General features: G+C 46.5%; 1 protein-coding gene across 2 annotated transcripts; it reads left to right on the top strand.

The window, feature by feature from the left end:
• Positions 1-23,547, top strand: YWHAQ (tyrosine 3-monooxygenase/tryptophan 5-monooxygenase activation protein theta). 2 transcript variants are annotated; one of them, XM_056564162.1, is made up of 6 exons: positions 1-157; positions 5,459-5,879; positions 16,879-17,002; positions 18,538-18,701; positions 18,789-18,884; positions 22,669-23,547. In XM_056564162.1, the coding sequence occupies exons 2-6, from the start codon at positions 5,586-5,588 to the stop codon at positions 22,732-22,734; spliced, it is 744 nt and encodes a 247-aa protein (XP_056420137.1). In that variant the 5' UTR covers positions 1-157; positions 5,459-5,585; the 3' UTR covers positions 22,735-23,547. The 2 variants fall into 2 exon arrangements, with proteins under 2 accessions (XP_056420137.1, XP_056420138.1); XM_056564163.1 differs by having other exon boundaries at positions 8-143.
• Positions 23,548-24,168: the final 621 nt, after the last annotated feature.

The raw sequence follows: 24,168 nt of genomic DNA, 5'->3' as shown, positions 1-24,168 counted from the left end.
TTCCCTCACCACGCCCCTTTTTATTTTTGCCAACGCCTGGTAATTGGGGTTAGGTTGCGCCTAGAAGGGGGTTTCTTGTAGGTTCAGTCGCTGGGTTTTCTCGTCCTTCCTTCTCTTTTCTCCGCCGGCTGCGGCTTCACACGGTGAGGAGCGCCAGGTGAGTGCGGCGGGGCCCGGTGGGGGACGTCTTTCTGCTAGGGCTGGGCAGGGTGTCGCCATGGCTGTGGGCACGGCACACGCCATTATTCCTGTCAGCCTGCAATGACATGCCAGGGGGGCTCCTGTAGATTGTGTGTGTGTGCTCTCTGATGGCAGCCATTGTCTGTCTAGTCGTGTCATTAGTCGGTGACTGGTGTCATTGGGATATCTGGGGCGTAATATCGCGACACATGCATGGATTATCGCGAAAGGACTGTGTGCATGTGCGAGCTGGCTGACACCTGCTGGGGTGCAGAACTACAACTTCCAGCATGGCCTGACAGCTGAAGAGACATAGGTTAGGAAGTGTGTGTGTGTGTGTGTGTGTGTGTGTGTATATATATATATATATATATATATATATATATATATATTTATTATCTCATAATATCCAGGTGCACTACATGTTCTAGAGAATATATATATATATATATATATATATATATATATATTATACACACACACACACTATCCAGAACATATATATATATATAATTTCTCCATCCAGAACATATAGTGCACCTGGATGTCATTAATATGGATGTAGCGTACGGGGATCTCCACCTCTGGATCAGCACGTTTTTTTTTTTTTTTCCTCCGGCGCGGGTGGGAGGAGGGTAATCCCCATCCTCCTCTGCATATTAATTTCTTGGAATATTCCAGTTGTCTTTCCCCGGCTATTGCAGTAATTTCTATCCGGATGGGTCAGGAAAGCATCCTAGGTGGTGGTCATCTATAGGTAATCTGGTCTAGCTTCTAGCAATCTCTGGGGAATTGCAAAACTACAACTCCCAGCATGCCCGGACAGCCTTCGGCTGTCCGGGCATGCTGGGAGTTGTAGTTTTGCAATGGTTTGGGGAGCTACACTGTAGTACAGCTCATTCTTTAGCAAAACTACAACTCCCAGCATGTCCTGACACCTGCAGCTTGTGGATTTTTTTTAACAGCTGAAGCGCCACAACACCTGGCATATGTACAGTTTGTAGATGTTGCAGAACTACAGCTCGCAGCCATTAGAGAACTACAACTTGCAGCATGCACAGACGCAGCAATTTGTGGCTATAGATGGTGCAGGACTACAACTCCCAGAATGCGCAGACACAGCAGTTCCTGGCTTTTCATATTTTTTTTTTTGCTAAGCTACAACTCCCAGCGTGCTCAGACACACCCATCTTGTGGCCCACCAGCAACGCCCAGTATGCCCGTACACTGCAGTTTGTGGCTATATAGGCGGTGCCAAGCTACAACTCCCAGCATGCTCAGACACAGCAGTATGTGACTCTACTGGTTTTTGCAAAACTACAACCAAAACCCGGACACACCCATCTTGTGGCCCACCAGCTTTTGCTAATCTATTTCCAGCATGCCCGGACGCCAGTTTGTGGCTATCTAGCTTTTGCATTACTACAACTGACAGTATGCCCGGACGCCAGTGGTTCCCCAGCTGGTGCAGAACTATAACCTCCAGCATGTCCAGACACAGCAGTTTTGTGGTTGTTTGCCAAATGTAACTCCCAGTAAAGCCTGGACACACCCAGCTTGTGGCCCACCAGCTTTTGCAAGACTACCACCCCCAGCATCACCTATTTCAAAGCTACAGCTCCCTGGACACCCATAGGTTGGAGGGCACTATAGTACAGCATTTTCTAGTATTACACACTACAGCAGTGTTTCCCCAACCAGGGTGCCTCCAGCTGTGTCCAAACTACAACTCCCAGCATGCCCGGACAGCCAATGGCTGTCCGGGCATGCTGGGAGTTGTAGTTTGGACACAGCTGGAGGCTCCCTGGTTGGGGAAACACTGATATACAAAGTATTGACAGAAACTGGAGACATGGACTGGTTGTGCCGCAGCATGGAGCACGTGTGTTGGGCTCTGGTGCTTTCAGCTTCCTATTGTAAGACACCGGACACGCTGTCAGACGTGCTGAGCCGTGCCTAGGACTGGTGGCGGTGGTGTATGGCTGGGAAGCCAGGCTCCCCCTGAGGGGTGGGCGTAATGGAGGGAGAGGCAGTCAGGGCGGGGATGATCCATAGAGCCTGGAGACAAAAGGCAGGGCAGGCGGCTTCATTCCTTCCCCTCCCATAGTACGATTCCCAGCACCCTGCGCCTCCTGTTACTGACTCATGTGTTAACTCGTCTTGTTAGGAAGCGTTCCCTCACAGATCTCTAGGGCGTCTTAAGGTGTTCTGTCTTCACCGCCGCATGCGCTGCAGGTCAAAGAGTGATATTCTCATGGCGTGTACCTAGTTAATGAGGGTCTTGGAATAAGGCAGTGTTCACACTGGCTTAATATGGATGCAATTCCCCGGACTGACCTAGAGGTCAACTGACCTGTGGGCATACAAATGCTTCCGTTCTATGCTAGCACAGCGTTTCCCCCACCGGGGTGCCTCCAAGCTGTTGCAAAACTACAACTCCCAGCAACGGCAGTCCGGGCATTCTTGGAGTTGTAGTTTTGCAACAGCTGGAGGCATCCCCGGTGGGGGGGAAATGCTGTGCTAGTGTAAAACTGGCCTGAGGGGGGTATCTATAGTCTGAACAGCAGAACCTTGTTCTTAAAGGTAACTGGAGCAGGAGATAGGGATTGGCTGCAATACCCTGCAAAGCCAGGTGGCAAGGGTGGCACTGTACAGGAAAATGAATGGAGCTGGCTGCAGTTAACTGCAAGGATAGTGTGCCACTGTGCAGGAAAGTGGGTGAAGGCACTATTGTGCTGAATCAGGCTGGGTTTACACTAGAGATCGACCGATTATCGGTATGGCCGATATTATCACGATTTTGGGCATTATCGGTAATTACCTTGCCGATAATGCCCCGACCCGCCGCACCGCGACAGACCCGTCGCACCCCCCACCGTAGTACTGGGCGGTATAACTGTATAAACCGGATACCGTGTTTTTTTTTTTTTTTTTTTTTTTTTTTTTTTTTTTATCCCACGGTATGGATTTTTGCCCCTTCTGCTATACCGGTTGGGCCCCTCCCCCACCCTCCGAGTCAATAAAAAAAAAATTTAAACTTACCCATAATGGGGGTGGTCCGGGCCATCCATCCTTCCTGTAGTGTCCGGCGGCATTCCGGGTGGAGGGTCAACCAGTCCGGGCTGTCCTTCTCCGGGGGTCCTCTTCTCCACTTGGGGCAGGCTCCGGCCTAGTACGCTGCATAGACGCCGCTACGTCGTGACGTCAGGTGTGTAGGGGGAGAGAAGCGGGTGGCGGCAGCCTATGGCACCGCAAAAGCCACTGCAGTGCATTGATTTAAAATGCCCGCTTTAAATCAATGATCTCCAGCTGTGTCGCGGGGGGATAAATAGCCGATAACTTATACCGGAATATCAGTTATAAGTTATCGGCCCTAACCTCCACCGATTATCGGTATCGGCCGATTCCTAGTTTAGGCTGGGTCCACACTACATTTTGTCCCATACGGGAGCGCATACGGCAGGAGGGAGCTAAAACCTCGCGCTCCCGTATGTGACCGTATGCGCTCCCGTATGTCATTCACTTCAATGAGCCGACCGGAGTGAAACGTTCGGTCCGGTCGGCTCATTTTTGCGCCGTATGCGCTTTTACAACCGGACCTAAAACCGTGGTTGACCACAGTTTTAGGTCCGGTTGTAAAAGCGCATACGGCGCAAAAATGAGCCGACCGAACGTTTCACTCCGGTCGGCTCATTGAAGTGAATGACATACGGGAGCGCATACGGTGACATACGGGAGTGCGAGCTTTTAGCTCCCTCCTGCCGTATGCGCTCCCGTATGGGACAAAACGTAGTGTGGACCCAGCCTTACACATAGTACAAAAAAGAAAAAAAAACTGTGTATGTGTATATGTATGTGTGTGTGTGTATATATATGTGTATATATATATATATATGTATATATATGTGTATATATATATATATATATATATATATATATATATATATATATATATATATATATATATATATATATATATATATATATTTTCACTCACTCACACTTTTTTTTTTTTTTTTTTCCTTATAATATATTTGGGCTCACTCCTGGTACTGACCACTATATTGCATATGAATCAAGCCTTATTCTCCCCTACAGTCGGGTTCTTCAGATCATAGTGATGGTGTATCCTAGAGATGTCGTCTGCAGCGCTGGGTGTGGGCTTCCTCCTTGGATTTGACACGTGATCTGGAGTTTCCTACATCATTTATGAATGGATCGTACAGCACTGTGCTTTGTGCAATACACAGACCATTTTAACAGATGCAGTTTATTATAGTTTATTCTTCGATTTTATGTCTTGTGACCCGGACATGTTACTTGCTATGGAAGGATATCGGGGCTGCATTAAAGAACAGTATGTTAGCTTAAAGGGTTACTCTGCTCCCCAGCGTCCTGAACATTGAGCTCCAAATGTGTGTGGGTTTCCGTGTTCACGCCCGCCCCTCGTGACGTCATGGCCTGCCCCCCCCCCCCCCCCCCTCAATGAGTCTATGGGAAGTGGTCGCGATGGCCATCATGCCCCCTTCCCATAGACTTGCATTGAGGGGGGCGGGATGTGATGTCACGAAGGGGCGGGCGTGGACACGGAAGCCCACACACAGCATTCAAAACTCGATGTTCCGGACGCTGGGTAGCTTCCCAACCATGGCTCCCCCAGCTGTTGCAAAACTACAACTTCCAGCGTGCTTGGAAACCCAAAGGCTGTCTGAGCATGGTGGGAGTTGTAATTTTCTACAGGAGCCCCCAGGATACTCGAATTTAGCACTTATCGTCTCAGATGGCACATGCTCCATATATTCCTATGAGACTATCTACAGCATGCACTCTGAGAGCCGGGGTCCTCTTCTGAATACCATGGGGGGTCCCGGGGGTGATCACACTTATCCCCAATCCTGTGGATAGCAGATAAGAGATTTTTCACTGGAAACCACTTAAATATACCTATTTCTTGCCATTTCCGTGTGGACAACCTTCTATATCTTCCTCCCATACACATAAATGCAAATATGCCATTACCCAATACGGCAGCGGTCTTCAAACTGTGGCCCTCCAGCTGTTGCAAAACTACAATTCCCAGCATGCCCGGACAGCCGTTGGCTGTCCGGGCATGCTGGGAGTTGTAGCTTTGCAACAGCTGGAGGGCCACAGTTTGAAGACCGCTGCAATACGGTATAGATGGATTGCACTATTTATTTTATTTATTATTATAATATATATATTTTTTTTTTATCCTAATTTTTATTTTATTTTTTACTCTGTTCTTGTCTTTTTATAGGTTTGGCTGCCTGTTCCAGCTTCAGGTCTACCTAGAACTCCTCACTTGACCCCCCCACCTCCCCTTTTGGAACTTTCCTTTCCTACGGGTTGTTTTACTCTCCTCTGTACCAAATCTCACTTAAGCCATGGGAGAAAGAAACGTGCTGATCCAGAAAGCCAAGCTGGCAGAACAAGCAGAGCGCTATGATGATATGGCGGCTAACATGAAGGCCGTGACGGAATGTGGGGACGAGCTGTCCAACGAAGAAAGGAATCTTCTTTCTGTGGCTTACAAGAACGTGGTTGGCGCACGGAGGTCCGCTTGGAGGGTCATTTCCAGCATCGAGTCAAAGACAGAACCTGTTGAGAAGATGCAGTTAGTCAAGGAGTACAGGGAGAAAATAGAGGGTGAACTTAAATCTATATGCGATACAGTGTTGGTAAGTGACCTGCAGAATAGACCACTATAGGAATGCCATGTTTGCCCTTTGCTCATATGCCCAATTCTGTAACAGGGTAGGTAACCAGTGAATGTATGGGTTACTGCCTTAAAGGGGTACTCCGGTGCTTAGACATCTTATCTCCTGTCCAAAGTATAGGGGGATAACATGCCTGATCGTGGGGGTCCCGGAGCTGGGGACCCCCATGATCTTGCACGCTGCGCCCCGTAATGAGACAGTGTTCGCTCCGGGTCTGATTACGGTCTATGACGGAGCATTGTGATGTCAAGGCTCCACCCCCGTGGCGTCACGCTCCGCCCCCTCAATGCAAGCCTATGGGAGGGGGCTCAGGTAGATGTCACGCTCCGCCCCCTCAATGCCTATGGGATGGGGCGTGACGTCACACAGGGGGCCGAGCCTTGACGTCGCAATGCTCAGTCATCGATGGTTATCAGACCCGGAGCGAACACGCTCCAGAGTCTGATTATAACGGGGTGCAGCTTGCAAGATCACAGGGGTCCCCAGCGGCGGGACGCCCACAATCAGGCATCTTATCCCCTATCCTTTGGACAGGGGATAAGATGTCTAAGCGCCGGAGTACCCCTTTAAAGGTGTATTCCAGCACTATCCACAGGGGATAAGTGACAACTGGGACCCAGCACTCCCACCAAAATCTGCACTCTTTTCTAATGGGTATGGCCACTGGACTTGTACAGTGTTAATGCTTCTTACCCTACATGAAAATGTATCTGAGGTTGAACTAGAGACTTTTTACGGGTATGTTCACAAGTACAGGATTTGCTGCATGTTTCCTGTAGCTGATTTTGCTACCCATTGTAGTTAATGGGTAGCAAAATAAGCTGCACAAAATATGCAGCAAAAATTTGAAGCAGATCATGTACATGTGAACCTACCCAAAGACATTAAAGGAAATCTGGTCCTTTTCTGTTCTGTGGTTCTCCAGCAATCTCCTGCTGTATTTCCCTATTGGAATGGAAGATTGCAGGAGAACCACAGACCAGGTAAGTATTCAATGTCCCCTACACTACCTGTCTGTACAGTCAGGTTAGTGCAGGTGGTTCTGGCAGATTTTCTGTAAGGATGCAATAAAACGCACTGTTTGATCCAAAGACTTTATTTGGTCAAATCTGCATTGTGTAGTTTTACTGTTATTCCTCCTCTGAAAATAATTACATTGACAACTGTGCATTACCAGCCAAGAATCACTTCTATGCTGCCTGAACCATCAATCATCGGGGCAGCTTCTGGTGGCTTTCATCCCATTGGCATTATCCAATAGCTACATTAAATGGGGGGCTGCACCTACCAATACTGTGGTTTGTTTCATTGATAGTGTGCTGTACTTGGGAATCTCCTTCCATAGAAAGAAATGATGCACTTGCAGTCTACAGCAGATGCTCCTCTCAGAGCCTGGTCCTGTTCTGGACATTGCAGGAGGTCCCAGCAGTTGGAACTCCAGCGATCAGACACTGACATTTTTTTTCCACTGGATGACCCCTTTAACTTAAGTGTGCTGTCATTTACACATCCTGCACAACCATTATTTAAAGGCAGCATCCTAAGCTGTGACTTTCCAGCTTTTGCAGATTTACAATTCCCTTCATGTCCAGAGAGCCAAAGCTGAGGGTACACTTCTATAGCAGAACAGGAAATTAACCCCTTTTCACCATGGACGTATATTTACGTCCGTGGCCTGCTCCCGTAACTCTCAGAAGCGGAGCATGCTTTTTATCTACTAGGTCCTGGTTGCTATCAACAACCAGGACCCGTGGCTAATACCGGACATCACCGATCGGGCTGATGTCTGGTATTATCCGTTCAGACGCCACACTCAATGTTGATTGCGGCGTGTAAAACGGGAGAAATTACTGCCGGTTAGCTCAGCAGAGCTGTTCTGGACTGCCGCTGTGAAACTGCAGCATCCCAAACAACTGCGGGGGGGTCCCTTACCTTGCTCCACGCTGTCCGACTGTCCTTTGATTGCTCCAGGCTGGAGCAATCGAGTGCAGATTACACTGATCTATGCTATGGCATAGCACTGAACGTTGTATGCAATCAAAGGATTGCAAGTAATAGTCCTCTATGGGGGCTTAAAAATTGTGTGGGGAAAATGAAGTCTGATTTAACCCCTTCCCAAACAAGTTTGAATCGCCACCCTTTTCCCATAAAAAAAAGTAAATATATGTATCGCCACGTGCGTAAATGTCCAAACTATAATAGTATGTTGTTTAAACCAGTCAATGGCCTACACGTGAAAAAAAATTCAGTCAAAATGTTTTTGGTTTTTTGGTCTCTTTGTATACCCCAAAAAGTCTGAGCAAAACAATCATGGTACTGATAAAATCTTCAGATCACGGCACAAAAAAATTAGCCCTCGTACTGCCCCATATACAGAAAAGTAAAAAAGTTATAAGGGTCAGAGGACCTTTTTAAACATACTAATGTTGGTGCATGTAGTTAAAATAGAGAAACCTATATAAATTGAGTATCATGGTCACCGTATGGACCAACAGAATAAATCTATGGTGTCATTGTTACCGAGAAGTGCACTGCGTAGAATCAGAAGTCCCCAAAATTATATAAAATTTTTTTTTTTTTCTTCTAGTTTGCCCCATATTTATATTTTTTTCTGCCTTCGCCATTTTGTGTTGAAATGATGTCATTAGAAAGTAAAATTGGTGGCACAAAAATAAGCCCTCATAGGACTCTGTAGGTGCAAAATTAAAAACGTTTTGTTCCTCATAACCTTCTAAAAAGTGTAAAAACCCACGGTCATTAAGGGGTTAAACTGTTCATGGCGGGGCTGTCATAGGTTTTTTTTTGTTTTTTTTTGGAGCTCCCATAGAAATAGAGAAGCTCACATGTGTGGCCTCCTCTTTCATTCCCCAGCTCGATCTTGCTCTGGTGGTGGGTGGGACCTGCACCTGTCATATACGGGGGAAACTTGAAAAAATAGAATATCATGCAAAAGTCCATTGTATTTCATTAATGCAATTTAAAAGGACGGGAAGCATGAAGTGCTCCAAAATGCATGCAGCATGCATTGACCCTGGACTTAATAACGGGGTACTCCGCTGCTCAGCTCTTGGAACAAACTGTTCTGAATGCTGGAGACGGGAGCTTGTGACGTCATAGCCCCACCCCCCTCAATGCAAGCCTATGGGAGGGAGTGTGACGGCTGTCACGCCCCATCCCATAGACTTGCATTGAGGGTGCAGGGCTATGACGTCGTAAGCTCCATCTCCAGCAGCTCCAAGAGCTGAGAAGCCCTTTAATGAAGCACAGCGACCAACACCAGCAGATGACAGGGCTCCCCAAATCATTGTAATTGGGGGGGTGGGGGAAGCTTCGAGGTTTTCATGAGCTGTAACCATAATCATCACAATTATGACAAATCACGGCTTGAACTATCTTGCTTTGCCTGTAATGAGTCTCATATATTGGTTTCACCTTTTAAGTTGCATTACTGAAATTAATGAACTTTGCACAATATTCTAATTTTTCGAGTTTCACCTGTATGGCGCATCCTATTTTTGTAATGGCAATAACCTCTTATACAGGCCGGCATAGCTTGACACAGTGATTCCCAACAAGTGTGTATCAAGTTGTTGCAAAACCACAACTCCTGCAGTATTTTCCACCACACTGGCTTGATGGATCGGCTTCAAGGGACTCAGTATAATGTATCTTGGGTTCATCCAGGTACATTCTATCACTAGATACAATGTCATGTGCGCTTACTGTTCACAGGTAGTGGTGTGGGAGACGGCTCCTTCGCTGGGTTGAGGTGTGTGAATTCGCAGCATCCTGCAGTAGTTTTGCTGCATTGTGTAGCCTGCACTTATGTCAGCAGTGCAGGAGCGGCACCATCCGGCTGTGCTGGATCAATAATCGTTGAAGCTGTATAAATCCTCCTGTCTGCAGCACTGCAGTGTCAAGCATGCTGCAGAGAATGTCAGCAGACACTAGTGAGGATCCCTCCGACAGAAGGTTTATACAGGGACTTTATATGCTTTTACCCTTTCACTGCCAAAGTTTTGTGGTTGATGAATCTTAAAATTGTGAATTAAAAAGCCCAAAGATGGTGATATAACTTAGTGGCAATGCAAGGGAGTGTCTTTTTTTTTTTTTTATCTTTTATTTATTTATTTATTTTTTTTATTATTATTTTTATTTTTTTTAAAGCACAAGGCCATTTTAATTTTGTATATCTCCAATGCACCTGCTGTTCCTCTAATGCAGTGTTTCCCCAACCAGGGTGCCTCCAGCTGTTGCAAAAATACAACTCCCAGCATGCCCGGACAGCCTTTGGTTGTCCGGGCATGCTGGGAGTCTTAGTTTTGCAACAGCTGGTGACGCCCTGTTTGGGGAAACGCTGCTCTAATGTCCTGCTCAGGTCCCCAGTGCGGTTATCTTTAAAGGGGTGCTCCGGTGCTCCAAAGGATAGGGGATGAGATGCCTGATCGCAGGGGTCCTAGGAGCGTGTTGGAGGTTAGAGCCTTGTGACGTCACGCTCCGCCCTCTCAATGGAAGCCTCTGGGAGGGGGCGTGATGGCAGTCACGCCCCCTCCCATAGACTTGCATTGAGGGGCGGAGCATGACGTCACACGGGGGGCAGAGTTGTGACGTCACGCTCTTTCGCTCGCGTGGTTGGGATCCGAAGCCTCCAGTGTTGCCGGAAGCCGTTGAGGTGGGTGCTGCAGCCGAGATCCCGGGGGTCCCCAGCGGCGGGACCCCTGCGATCAGGCATCTTATCCCCTATCCTTTGGAGAGGGGATGAGATGTCTAAGCGCCAGAGTACCCCTTTAAGCTTCTGCGGGTCGACATTGCCCCCACAGCTATTCCACACCTTGGCAGTGTGATTTATTGGGCCCTGTAACCAGGAAGGAGGCCATAATATCCAATGAATTGATCATGAACACTGTGTGAAGTGAATAACATTGAATATCTGGGGTGACGTACACTCACTATCCACTTTATTAGGTACACCTTCCCAGTATCAAGTTGCACCATCTTTTACCTTTTTTCATGTTGACAAACTTTCTTCACGTGCTGGAAACGTTCCTCAGACTTTAGTCCATATGGACACAATGACATCAGAGTTGCTGCAGATTTGTTGGCTGCACAACCATGATGAGAATCTCTTCATCCACATCCCGGAGGTAATCTATTGGATTGGGAACTGGTTGCTGTGGAAGCATCAGTATGTGAGCGACTGTGACAAGGACCAGTTGTGATGACTGGGTAAGAGCAGCTCCATAATAGCTGGTATTGGTGGTGGTTCCTGGTATGCAGTGGCTGGTACCTACCAAAAGATGACAGGGTCATGGGTGCCCAGGGCTCATTTATGTGCGGGGGCAGTCTGCCGCAGAAAATAAACCCTAGCGCAGGGGTCTCAAACTGGTGGCCCTCCAGATGTTGCAACATTTCAACTCCCGACAGCCATTAGCTGTAGCAAAATTGCTGTCTGGGCATGCTGGGAGTTGAAATGTTGCTACATCTGGGGGGGCCATGAGTTTGAGACCCCCTGCTCTAGAGAAAACTTCTGAAAACTAATGCTGACTGATCAAAAGGTGTCGAAACACACAGGACATTGTGGTTTACTGTGCATTGGGTGGTTTTGCCGCAGTCTTACCCGTGAACAGTGGTCATAATGGCCGCTCTGACCAAAGTGCCTACAATGGGCACATGAGTTTCAGAACTGGATCCTGGAGCTGTGGAAGAATTTGTCATATGATGGATGGTATTTTCTTTTACATCGTGTTTGTTGAAATGTTTGTGCGTCACTTACCTGGAGAAGAGATGAGATGGCACCAGGATGCGCTGACAAGCCGATGAAGATGGCGTGATGCTCTGGGCAATGTTCTACTACGAAACCTTGGGTCCTGGCATCATGTGGATGTTGCTGTGCCACAGTGCAAAAAGCAATAAGGAACATGACAAAAAGATGGATGTGTTGACCTGGCCTTAAGCTTCCCCAGGTTACTATCTGATCGATCATTTGTGGAATGTGCTGGGGGAAAAAAAACAGGCTGATCTGTGGAGGCCGCACCTTACAACGTACATGATCTTCTGCTGTCGTCTTGGTGCAGATACCACAGGACACCTTCAGAGGTCGTCTGCAGTCCAGGCCTCTATGGATCCGATCTGCTTTGGTGGCATGAAAGAGGCTTACAGAACACTTGGACACCCCAATACCCCTTTTGACTTCTCCATTTTTATTTTTTTGAGCTCTTGAACCCCTTAACTAATGTTCCAGTTGGGGATAGTATGTTCCCTTTTTTTAAAGTTAGACAGTGTAGCTTGTGCTAAACTGTATAGGATCCTTCCATTAATGTCAAAAGGAGTTGCACAAATATTAACAATCAGTTTATACTGTTCTCTGCATATTGAACACCTCCATTGGAGACCAAAGTAACTTTCCACCTTGAAGATGCATATGGTGGCATTTCTTGCGATAAAGAAATCCCAGGAAACTCGCCGCGTTCTAAGACCATATCTATTGTAACTAGAGATGAGCGAATTTACAGTAAATTCGATTCGTCACAAACTTCTCGGCTCGGCAGTTGATGAGTTTTCCTGCGTAAATTAGTTCAGCTTTCAGGTGCTCCGGTGGGCTGGAAAAAGTGGATACAGTCCTAGGAAAGAGTCTCCTAGGACTGTATCCACCTTTTCCAGCCCACCGGAGCACCTGAAAGCTGAACTAATTTATGCAGGATAAGTCATCAACTGCCGAGCCGAGAAGTTCGTGACGAATCGAATTTACTGTAAGTTCGCTCATCTCTAATTGTGACCATCGGAGGGAGGCTCAGAGACTACAAACCGGTAAGTTCCGTGCAAATGCACTTCTTCCGGCCTCTGGCCGGAAGAAGTGCATTTGCGCGGAACTTGCCGGTTTGTAGCCCCTGAGCCCTCCCGTCTCCCACAATGGTCTCCAATAGATGTGGTCTTACAACATGGTGAGTTTGCTGGATTTCTCCTTTATTTCTTTATTCAGTGGCTGTTCCTCTTTCCAATCGCCACCGTGTTACCATTATATTTTATACAGACTGTGGCTTACTGGACTCCCCACGTTTTTTTTTTATGGTTGCGCATTAAGGTATATTGCTGTCAGGTGCCTCCCCATTTCTTCTTGTGATAACCTAGCAATATGTCATTACTCTGAGATGGCATATCAGTTCCACATCTTCCATACAATGTGGCTGAGACCCGTCCACTCTCTCCTGCTGCTGCTACATTGTACTACATATTTTCTACACCACCACCCATCCTAGTGGTGGCGCTGCAGGGATTTTATCTCCTACTGCCTAGGTCAGGATTTGCCCAGGGTTCCAGTTCTGGCGTCCTGTGATCAGCTGGTCAGTGTGACCCTTATAACCAGGGCTGGTAGTACACTAGTGCTGCATTAAAGGAGTACTCCGGGACATGAAAACGTATCCCCTATCCTAAGGTGGTCGGACCCCACGCGATCTGAAACGTATAGTCTATCTTTAGGATAGGGGATAAGTTTTCATATCCTGCAGTACTCTCTAGTCTCCCCATTAACGTGTGGGCATGTTTATACGGTTAAATGCGGTTAGTTTTGCAGAATTGTGGATGGACTCCCATTGAACTCAATGGGGCTTGAGTTTTGGCAGAATTCTGTGTTTAGAGAAGGCTGGGTCCACACCACGTTTTTGCAATACGGTTCCTGTATCAGGTTTTTGATTAAAAAAAAATATTTAAAACCTGACTAAACTGTAACAACGTGTGTACAAAGTTTTATCTGTATAGGGTTTGAGAAATGATGTCCGGTTGCATCCGTTTCTAAGAAAAAAACTGTACGTTTTTTACTTTTCACTCCATTATGAATAAAGTTTCACTTGTTTGAAATTCCAAGTAAAAAAAAAAACTGTGCAAAGTCAAAAACTGTATGGTAAAAACCGGATGGAACTGTACGCACATACAGTTCCCATTGACTCCCAAGTTAAAAAAAAGTGTACAGTTTAATCCTTTTTTTTTTTTTTTTTTTTTTTTTTTTTTTTTTTTTTTTTTTACCCGGACCAAAAACCGTGGTAGGCCACGGTTTTCTGTCCGGGGTTGAAAAACAGACAACCGTATACATTATGGTTCATACAGTTTTAAATGGGAAGTCTATGGGCATGGTTTTCTGTACAGTTGCATACTTTTTTTTTTCATTAAAGGACAACTGCAGCGCAATATACTTATCCCCTATCTACAAGATAGGGCATAAGTATTTGATTGCGGGGGGTCTGACCGCTGGGACCCCCCCCCCCCGCGATCTCCCTAACGGGGCGCCACCATTAGCGCTCATACAGTCTCGTCTCCATACAGTTCTATTGGGGGAGGCGTGCCGGCTGCAACGTCATGCTGCGGCTGGCACGCCCCCTGCACGGAACAGCCGCGGCCTTGTACAGGAGATCAAAGGGGGTCACAGCGGTCTGACCCCCCCCCCCCGCGATCAAACACTTATCCCCTATCCTGTGGATAGGGGATGTCCATTAAACCGTATGCCGAAACCGTATAGCAAAATCGTGGTGTGAACCCACCAGAACACAGAATTCTGCCGCAATTTACAACAAATTCCGTTCAGCAAAGCTTGCTTAAGGGAAACTTGTGGAATTGCAGGTATTCTGCAGTATGATCATAGCCTAAGGGTACGTTCACAAGGGCGGATTACCTGCGGGATTTCCACAGCGGATTTTGCTACCCCAAAAAATGGGTCAGAAGGGAAAAAACTGCAAATCTGCCTCAATTGCGAATTTTCACACAGGATTTCAGTCGCCCTTACAGAAGTGGACGTGAGGCCGGTTTTTACTGCACATTGGGGGAGATTTATCAAAACTTGTGCAAAAGCAAAATAGCTCAGTTGCCCATAGCAACCAAGCCGCTTACTACTTAACAAGGCTGCTGAAAAATGAAAGTGAGCTGGTTGCTATGGGCAACTTTTCCTTTGCACAGGTTTTGATAAATCTCTCCCATTGATCCCAGATCTAAAGTGTCTGTAGTTTTGAAATATCTGCAGGGCCGCAGCTGTTAAAAAATCTTCCATCTTGCCCAGACAATGGTTTGCCCCATTGTCTTCATCAGTCACGATTAGCTGGGTGATCTGATAAAAAGGTTATGAAAATCTGGCTCCTGTCTTGTCCTGTCTAGAGTTGAGCGAACTTACAGTAAATTCGATTCGTCACAAACTTCTCGGCTCGGCAGTTAACTTTTCCTGCATAAATTAGTTCAGCTTTCCGGTGCTCCCGTGGGCTGGAAAAGGTGGATACAGTCCTAGGAGACTCTTTCCTAGGCCTGTATCCACCTTTTCCAGACCACAGGAGCACCTGAAGGCTGAACTAATTAATGTAGGAAAAGTCATCAACAGCCGAGAAGTTCGTGATGAATCGAATTTACTGGAAGTTCGCTCATCTCTAATTCTGGCTTTTATTATGGGAAGGGTTAAATTATCTTAAAATTTTGAGATGTATAATTTTTTTATTTTTTTGCACTGCTATAATACTGCACACTGATCTTTTACATTGATCGTTGTTATCCCATAGGATAACATTGATCAATGATTCTGCCGCTTGACTGCTCCTGCCTGGATCTCGGGCACGGAGCAGTCATTCCGCGATCGGACACAAGGAGGAAGGTAGAGACCCTCCCTGTGTTTTCCAGCTGTTCAGGACGCCACAATTTCGCGGCTGCGGTCATGATCAGTCCACCTAGCTATCCAGCACTGATTAGCTTTCACTTTAGACGTGGCGATCAACTTTGAACACCGCGTCTAAAGGATTAATAATGCACCGCAATCGGTGATGCGTGCTATTAGCCACTGGTCCCAGCCATTGCTAGGTGCCGGGCCTGACCCACTATGACACGGGGCCGCGGCGTGGCCCCATGTTGTAGGAAGGTAGCGTGCAGAGGAAGTGCAGGTACGCCCTCTGTCCCCAACAGGGTATACACTAACCGGTATTTCGGTATATGAAAAATTAATTTAAAAAAAACCTGTATTTGGTATGAACTTGTATACCGCACAACACTACCACAGAACCTGAGAAAGAAGGGGCTGCAGCGATGACTCGGGCCTGTGCTCCATGCTGAAGGGTTGGAGAATGCTGGGAGTTGTAGTAGTGCTGTAGTCACCAATATGTGATCTCTGCATATAAAAAATATATTGTATTATATTTATATTATGAAATGACTTTTGCATTTCCGCTTTTGCTATAGTTTGATTTACAATAATGAATTGGTGTCCTCACCCCCTGATTATCCTTGTGTTGCCCCTGTGGTGGAGTTGGGGCCTGTACAGCCCCCTAGTGGTGGTTATCCAATCACTTAGTTTCTGTCTGCAGACGAACTTAAAGTTCATAGCTAGAGATGAGCGAACTTGCAGTAAATTCAATTCGTCACGAACTTCTCGGCAGTTGATGACTTTTCCTGCATAAAATAGTTCAGCTTTCCGGTGCTCCGGTGGGCTGGAAAAGGTGGATAGATTCCTAGGAAAGAGTCTCCTAGGAATGTATCCACCTTTTCCAGCCCACGGGAGCACCTGAAAGCTGAACTAATTTATGCAGGAAAAGTCAACTGCCGAGCCGAGAAGTTTGTGACGAATCGAATTTACTATAAGTTCGCTCATCTCTATTCATAGCAGCAGAGACCTATCACAGGATTATTTTGAGAAGGCTAAACATTGTCATTGTAGCAAATTTAGAAAATCTGCTTCTGGGTGTACATAATCTAAAGGCTCCCATACTTAAAAGATTGAAATGTTGGTTTGTGTTATTTTTTTTTTTTTTTTTTTATATTTTTATCTTTTATTTTTTTTTGCATAGGAAAGTGTAGCTTACAGCATCTTTTATTCTACTGAATGTTAAAGTGCAAACACTTTTATAAAAAAAAAAAAGTTATGTGCTGCAGTGTTTTGTGTGTTAGGTTTTCTGTATTGTAGGATAATGCAGCTGATGTTTTGTTCTTCTTTCCGATCTAGACCCTGCTTGATAAATTCCTTATCACTAAATCCACCCAGCCAGAGAGCCAGGTCTTCTACCTGAAGATGAAGGGAGACTACTACCGATACCTGGCAGAGGTGGCCACTGCAGAGGAGAGAGCCCGTAAGTTTCGTGCCATAGAGATCAGGATTAGAACCAAGCTTTTGCTTAGACCAGTGGTTTTCAAACTTTGGCCCTCCAGATGTTGCAAAACTACAATTCCCAGCATGCCCGGACAGCCGTTGGCTGTCCGGGCATGCTGGGAGTTGTAGTTTTGCAACATCTGGAGGGCCACAGTTTGAAGACCGCTGGCTTAGACTATGTAAAATTGCTATCCATAGGAATACATTAAAAACCTGGGGAACGTTCATGCACATCTGCTTTGAACAATGAGGCAGTATAGACTATTTAGTTGTATAAGCCAGGCATAAGGGAAGTTGCATGGGATGCCCTTCACTCTAAGGAGAGGTTTCCATGCAGTATTTTGGGTCGTTTGTTAAACCTAAGAGGGGAAAAAAAAACTTCAATTTTTGTGTTTATGGCTTGTGTGCACCAAATTAATCAAAGTTGCACACGGACTCTGATAAATTTTTCAGAAATATAAAATCTCCTCACAAATTCTGCAACATGTGGATTTAAAGGGTTCAACATTCATTAATCTAAAATGCCGTATTTATCGGGGTATACCACGCACCGGCCTATAACACGCACCCTCATTTTACCAAGGATATTTGATTAAATAAAGTTTTTTACCCAAATATCCATGGTAAAATGAGGGTGCGTGTGTGCGCGTGTATACCCCGATATACCCCCAGGAAAGGCAGGGGGAGAGAGGCCGTCGCTGCCCGCTTCTCTCCCCCTGACTTTCCTGGGGTCTAGTGCCCTGCTGCCGGCCCTTCTCTCCCCCTGGCTATCGGCGCCGCTGCCCGTTCTGTCCCCCTGACTATCGGTGCCGGCACCCCATTGCCGGCGACGATAGCCAGGGGGAGAGAAGGGGCAGCCATTGCCTCCCCCCATCCCCGGTGGCATAATTACCTGTTGCCGGGGTCGGGTCCGCGCTGCTGCAGGCCTCCGGCGTGCGTCCCCTGCGTCATTGCTATGCGCGGCGCACTGACGTCATGCGCCGTGCAGCGCATAGCAACGACGCAGGGGACTCACACTGGTGGCCTGCAGCAGCGTGGACCCCACCCCGGCAACAGGTAATTATGCCACCGGGGATGGGTGCCGCTGCCCCTTCTCTCCCCCGGCTGTCGGCGCCGCTTAACTCCCCCTGGCTATCGTAGCCGGCAATGGGGCGCCGGCGCCGATAGTCAGGGGGAGAGAAGGGCCGGCAGCAGGGCTCTAGACCCCAGGAAAGGCAGGGGGAGAGAAGCGGGCAGCGACGGCCTCTCTCCCCTGCCTTTCCTGGGGGTGTATCGGCGTATAACACGCACATAGACTTTAGGCAAAAAATTTTAGCCTAAAAAGTGTGTTATACGCCGATAAATACGGTATATCAAAAGTTTATTGGATGAGAGGTACCCTTTAAATCTGCTTGTTCCAGACAACGCCCCATCATTAGGAAAACACAAAAATAATTGTTACATTTTGTTACTTGCAAGAATTGTGGTTTATCTGTAGCTTGAATGAAAAAGTAACGACATCTCTCTACACAACAGGTACAATACAAGACTCACAAGAAGCTTATCAAGAAGCGTTTAACATCAGCAAACAGAAAATGCAACCAACACATCCCATCCGCCTGGGCTTGGCCCTGAACTTCTCTGTATTCTTCTATGAAATTCTTAATAGTCCAGAAAAGGCCTGCCAACTGGCAAAGACTGTAAGTGCTCATGGGTTGTTTTGTTTTCTTTCTTCCACCTTGTAACTCCTGATCAGTATCATGTGACAGTCTTGATCTATATTGCAGGCATTTGATGAAGCCATTGCAGAACTTGACACCCTCAATGAAGACTCTTACAAAGACAGCACACTTATCATGCAGCTGCTTAGAGACAACCTAACAGTAAGTGTTTTGTATTTAGAGGGACACATCAGGATTTGGGCAATAATTTTAATATGGATTTAACCCCTTAAGGACCGGGGTTTTTTCCGTTTTTTGCATTTTCGTTTTTTGCTCCTTGCCTTTTAATAAAAATCATAACTTTCAATTTTGCACCTAAAAATCCATATTTTTGCTTCTTTTTTGCGCCACCAATTCTTTCTAATGACGTCGGTCATTTTGCCTTCACTAACGCCGGGCCCGCCGTGATATGATGCGGGGTTACCGTGTAACCCCGCGTTATATCACGGGAGCAGGACCAGGGACGTACCGGTACGTCCTTGGTCCTTAAGGGGTTAATATGAATAGTTTTAAAATGGATTAGTTGCTCTAGGGTAGGTTTATGTAATCTGGTTGCTATAAGAAATATCTGAGTGATCAGCATCCCAAGTGCTATCCTATAGTTATAGGTTAAAGTCCACCTACTGTAATTCATCCTGTCATGTTTATGGTTAGTGTTTTTGTCTTTATTCTCGGCTTGTTCTAGTGCTCCAAGTGTTTAATGACTAGAGCAGTGCACTTTCCTCCCCAGTTTCCACCCAATATGCAGCGGTCTTTTCTTTCTGAACTTTGGGAAATCGTATAGATTAGGGAGAGGATCAGTAGCTCTGGGGACTTGTAAATCCTTTCAGACGCACATACCGTATATACTCGAGTATAAGCCGAGTTTTTCAGCACGATTTTTCGTGCTGAAAACATCCCCCTCGGCTTATACTAAAGTGAACTCCCCACCCGTAGTGGTCTTCAACCTGCGGACCTCCAGAGGTTTCAAAACGACAACTCCCAGCAAGCCCGGGCAGCCATCGGCTGTCCGGGCTTGCTGGGAGTTGTAGTTTAGAAACCTCTGGAGGTCCGCAGGTTGAAGACCACTGCGGCCTTCAACATCATCCAGCCCCCTCTCACCCCCTTTAGTTCTGTACAGTACTCGCCTCCGCTCGACGCTGGTCCGGTGCTGCAGGACTGTCCGGTGCTGCAGGACTGTCCGGTGAGGAGGTGGTCCGGTGGGATAGTGGTTCCGGGCTGCTATCTTCACCGGGGAGGCCTCTTCTAAGCGCTTCGGGCCCGGCCCCAGAATAGTCACGTTGCCTTGACGACGACGCAGAGGAACGTTCATTACCAACGTACTTCTGCGTCATCGTCAAGGCAACGCCTCTATTCTGGGCCCGAAGCGCGGAGAAGAGGCCCCCCGGGGAAGATAGCAGCCCGGAACCACTATCCCACCGGACGACCTACTCACCGGACAGTCCTGCAGCACCGGACCAGCGCCGAGCGGAGGAGAGTACTGTACAGAACTAAAGGGGGTGAGAGGGGGCAGGATGATGTCGAAGGCCGCAGTGGTCTTCAACCTGCGGACCTCCAGAGGTTTCAAAACTACAACTCCCAGCAATCCCGGACAGCCGATGGCTGCCTGGGCTTGCTGGGAGTTGTAGTTTTGAAACCTCTGGAGGTCCGCAGGTTGAAGACCACTGAGGGCGGATGATGACGAGGATGATGAAGGGGGGGTGTAGGATAAGGGGATGATGACAAGGGGATGATGAAGGGGGGGTGTGGGATGATGACAAGGGGATGATGACAGGCGGTGATGATGAGGGTCTGGATGATGACAGGGTGATGATGATGAGGATGTTAATGACGGGGGTCTGGATGATGACATGGGGGGGATGATGTATTTCCCACCCTAGGCTTATACTCGAGTCAATAACTTCTTGGGATTTTGGGTTGAAATTAGGGGTCTCGGCTTATACTCGGGTCGGCTTATACTCGAGTATATACGGTAGCTGTTCTAGTGTGAAGAAGACAAAGATTGACATGATAAATGTGTGCAGGTAGTCTAGCGCCTTTTTATTGTAAATTGATATAATTCTGAGATCAAGTTTAGAGATGAGCGAACGTACAGTAAATTTGATTCGTCACGAATTTCTCGGCTCGGCAGTTGATTATTTATCCTGCATAAATTAGTTCAGCTTTCAGGTGCTCCCGTGGGCTGGAAAAGGTGGATACAGTCCTAGGAGACTCTTTCCTAGGACTGTATCCACCTTTTCCAGCCCACCGGAGCACCTGAAAGCTGAACTAATTTATGCAGGATAAGTCATCAACTGCCGAGCCGAGAAGTTTGTGACGAATCGCATTTGCTGTAAGTTCGCTCATCTCTAATCAAGTTTTTAAAGTTCCAGATACTGGAGGATTCTCGTGTCACTTACATTTGTTCAGGGAACCCAAGTTTTTCTCCCAGTAGCTGGGGGCCCCACCTATAGGACGCAGCATATGCCTGAGGTGTAAAACAATTAGTGGTTGGGCCACCTCCCAAACCTAGACACTTAGGTCATTCAGTCAATGCCCACTGGCTCTACCACATTCCGGAGAGCGAGAGGGGATTGGCCGGGTCCCTAGTAGTGGCCACACGTGCACGACAACTCTCCATTAGGGTACGTTCACACACAGCATATACACTGAAGGTCTTCCTCAAGTAAATCTGCAGAATGTAATAAATTATAATCACTTTACCAATACACTGCATCAAACCCACAGCATTGGATGCAGAGACATTGAGCGGGAGAAAGACGGTGCAAATTATTGGCCTTGGCCACACTATATGACAACTGTAGTTAGTATGAATGTAGCCGCAAAAGAGATTCTGTTTTTACAATAGGGCCTTTCTCTGGCAAGTGGACAAACTGAGCACAAAGCCAGGGGGTGAAGAAAGCTGCTGGGTGCTTCTCCTTGTTTGAGCTAGAGTTTGTGGAATTTGTACCAGAGAACTCTTTTTTTTTTTTTTTTTTTTTTTTTTTAAGGACATACCGTATTTTTCGCCGTCTAAGACGCACTTTTTCTTCCCCAAAACTGGGGAGAAAAAGTCAGTGCGTCTTATACGGCGAATACACCCCTATCGCGGCGGTCCCTGTGGCCATCGACGGCCGGGACCCACGGCTAATACGGGACATCACCGATCGTGGTGATGCCCTGTATTAACCCTTCAGACGCGGCGATCAAAGCTGACCGCCGCGTCTGAAGGGAAAGTGACACTAACCCGGCTGTTCAGTCGGGCTGCTCGGGACCGCCGCGATTTCACCGTGGCGGTCCCGAACAGCCCAACTGAATAGCCGGGTTAGTGCTTACAGGACACCGGGAGGGACCTTACCTGCCTCCTCGATGTCTTCTCCGTTCAGGGATCCCCTGTATGGCCGGCGCTCTCCTTCCTCGTCGTCGCGTACGTGCGTCGGCGTGCGTGACGACATGATGACGGAGAGCGAGGATACCCGGCAGGCAGCAGAGACGTTCCGGAGCGACTGCGACAGGGATGGAGCGACATCCAGGGCAGCGGTGATGGGTCCGGAGCGGCGGGGACACGTGAGTATTACCTCCTATGCAGTGGTCTTCAACCTGCGGACCTCCAGATGTTGCAAAACTACAACTCCCAGCATGCCCGGACAGCCAACGGCTGTCCGGGCATACTGGGAGTTGTAGTTTTGCAACATCTGGAGGTCTGCAGGTTGAAGACCACTATTGGGTTCAAAATCTTTATTTTTTTTTAGATTTTGCCCCTATAAATTGGGTGCGTCCTATAGGGCGAAAAATACGGTAAGTGCTTTAAGGTCTGTGAAAAGTACAAGAATAGTTGCAATCTTCTGCATGTGCGGACAGTGTAGTTCTAAAGCTTTTCTGGTGATTCATTATGTCTAATACTTACTGTTTGACTTCAACCTCTTAAAAATGGGAGCTTTTTTTAAATTTTATTTTCTCTTTCTAGTTATGGACATCTGATGCCGCAGGCGATGAGGCCGATGCTGGAGAACCCGCAGCAGACAACAACTAACTTGTCCTGCCATCTGTCCCTAAGTTACCCTTTTTACACATCTCCATTCCTAATCGCTCCACATGGATTTCCTTTATAGCAAAGAAAGTCCATCCATGTGTAACGGAAATAAAAATTTATAGTCTCTTCACACTGCAGCTTCCGGAGAACCCCATTCCTTTTTTATTTTATTTTTTTATTTTTTTTTGGGTGTGCGGTTACTGCTGTAGAGAAGTATTAACGGTTTCACTTCATGGTAAAAAAAATAAATAAAATAAAAAATATAAAAAAAATGTGGAAATGCACATAACTACCAGACACTTATGGCAAGGACTCTAAGCCTTTCTAATATTTAAATAAAACAAAAAGAAAAAATTGGAACCATCAGTTTCTGCAACTGACTTTGTGTATTATAATGTAAAATGTAAGAAATGTACTTAACTACTGCAGCCAAACCCAATTGTTATGAATAAATATAATTTTTTCCCTTTTTGGTATCACTTTTTTGGGCGGGTTATTTTGGTCCGTAAAATGTTATTTTTTATCTTGCCCATTCTCCCTTTATTAAAAGCCGAATTTATTTGCTACTGCCTGGGTGTAACTTTTTGTTTTCTGCCCATAAAACATTAAAGGTCTTGTCCACACTGTGCAGTTTTAAATTGCTTTAAAAAAAAAAAAAAAAAAAAAAAATTTCCGCAAAAAAAAAAAAGCCAGACACAACAGAGGCTTTGGACTTGGATTCTCATTTCCAATTACTTAGAATTTTATTTTTATTTTTTTTGCTGCTGTTCAGTTGAAAAACCTGCCTACTCCAATAAACATTCATTACACTCCTATTGTTGTCCTGGTGTTCTCTTAGCAGGTAGGAAACTTTATTTAGACACACTGACATTTTAAAGATCAGAAGAATTCACTAGTTTATCAAATCTCATTTCACTTGGTCTCTCTCCTAGAAACATTCCCTGTAGTTTTCCTAAATTGTAACCTGTTTTGTTGACAGGTTTTAGAACAGTGGTCTCAAACTGTGGCCTTGCAGATGGTGCAAAACTTCAACTCCCAGCATGCCCGGACAGCCGTTGGCTGTCCGGGCATGCTGAGAGTTGAAGTTTTGCAACATCTGGAGGGCCACAGTTTGAGACCACTGTTTTAGAATGATCTGTTTGTATGTTCATAAGAAATGTCTTATAAAAAGGCAATCACTACTATGTATAATATATTCTCTATCACAAACGTGCACCCTCAATAGCAATTAAACTATTGTGGAACGTTCACACAAACTTTATACACTGCAGATCTGATGTTAATATAAATAGAGCTAAAATCTGCAGTGGATGAAGTATGTGTGAACATGCCCCTCCATGCCTACAGAATTAGGTCATGCATGTAAGGGTGCGTTCACACGGCCGTCTGTCCCTTTTTTTTTTTTTTTTTGTGTGTGTGTGCGCGCGCACACAC

Source organism: Hyla sarda, chromosome 3, assembly GCF_029499605.1.
Source record: "Hyla sarda isolate aHylSar1 chromosome 3, aHylSar1.hap1, whole genome shotgun sequence".
Classification (NCBI taxonomy): domain Eukaryota; kingdom Metazoa; phylum Chordata; class Amphibia; order Anura; family Hylidae; genus Hyla; species Hyla sarda.
This window is presented reverse-complemented; position numbering and strand designations above follow the sequence as displayed.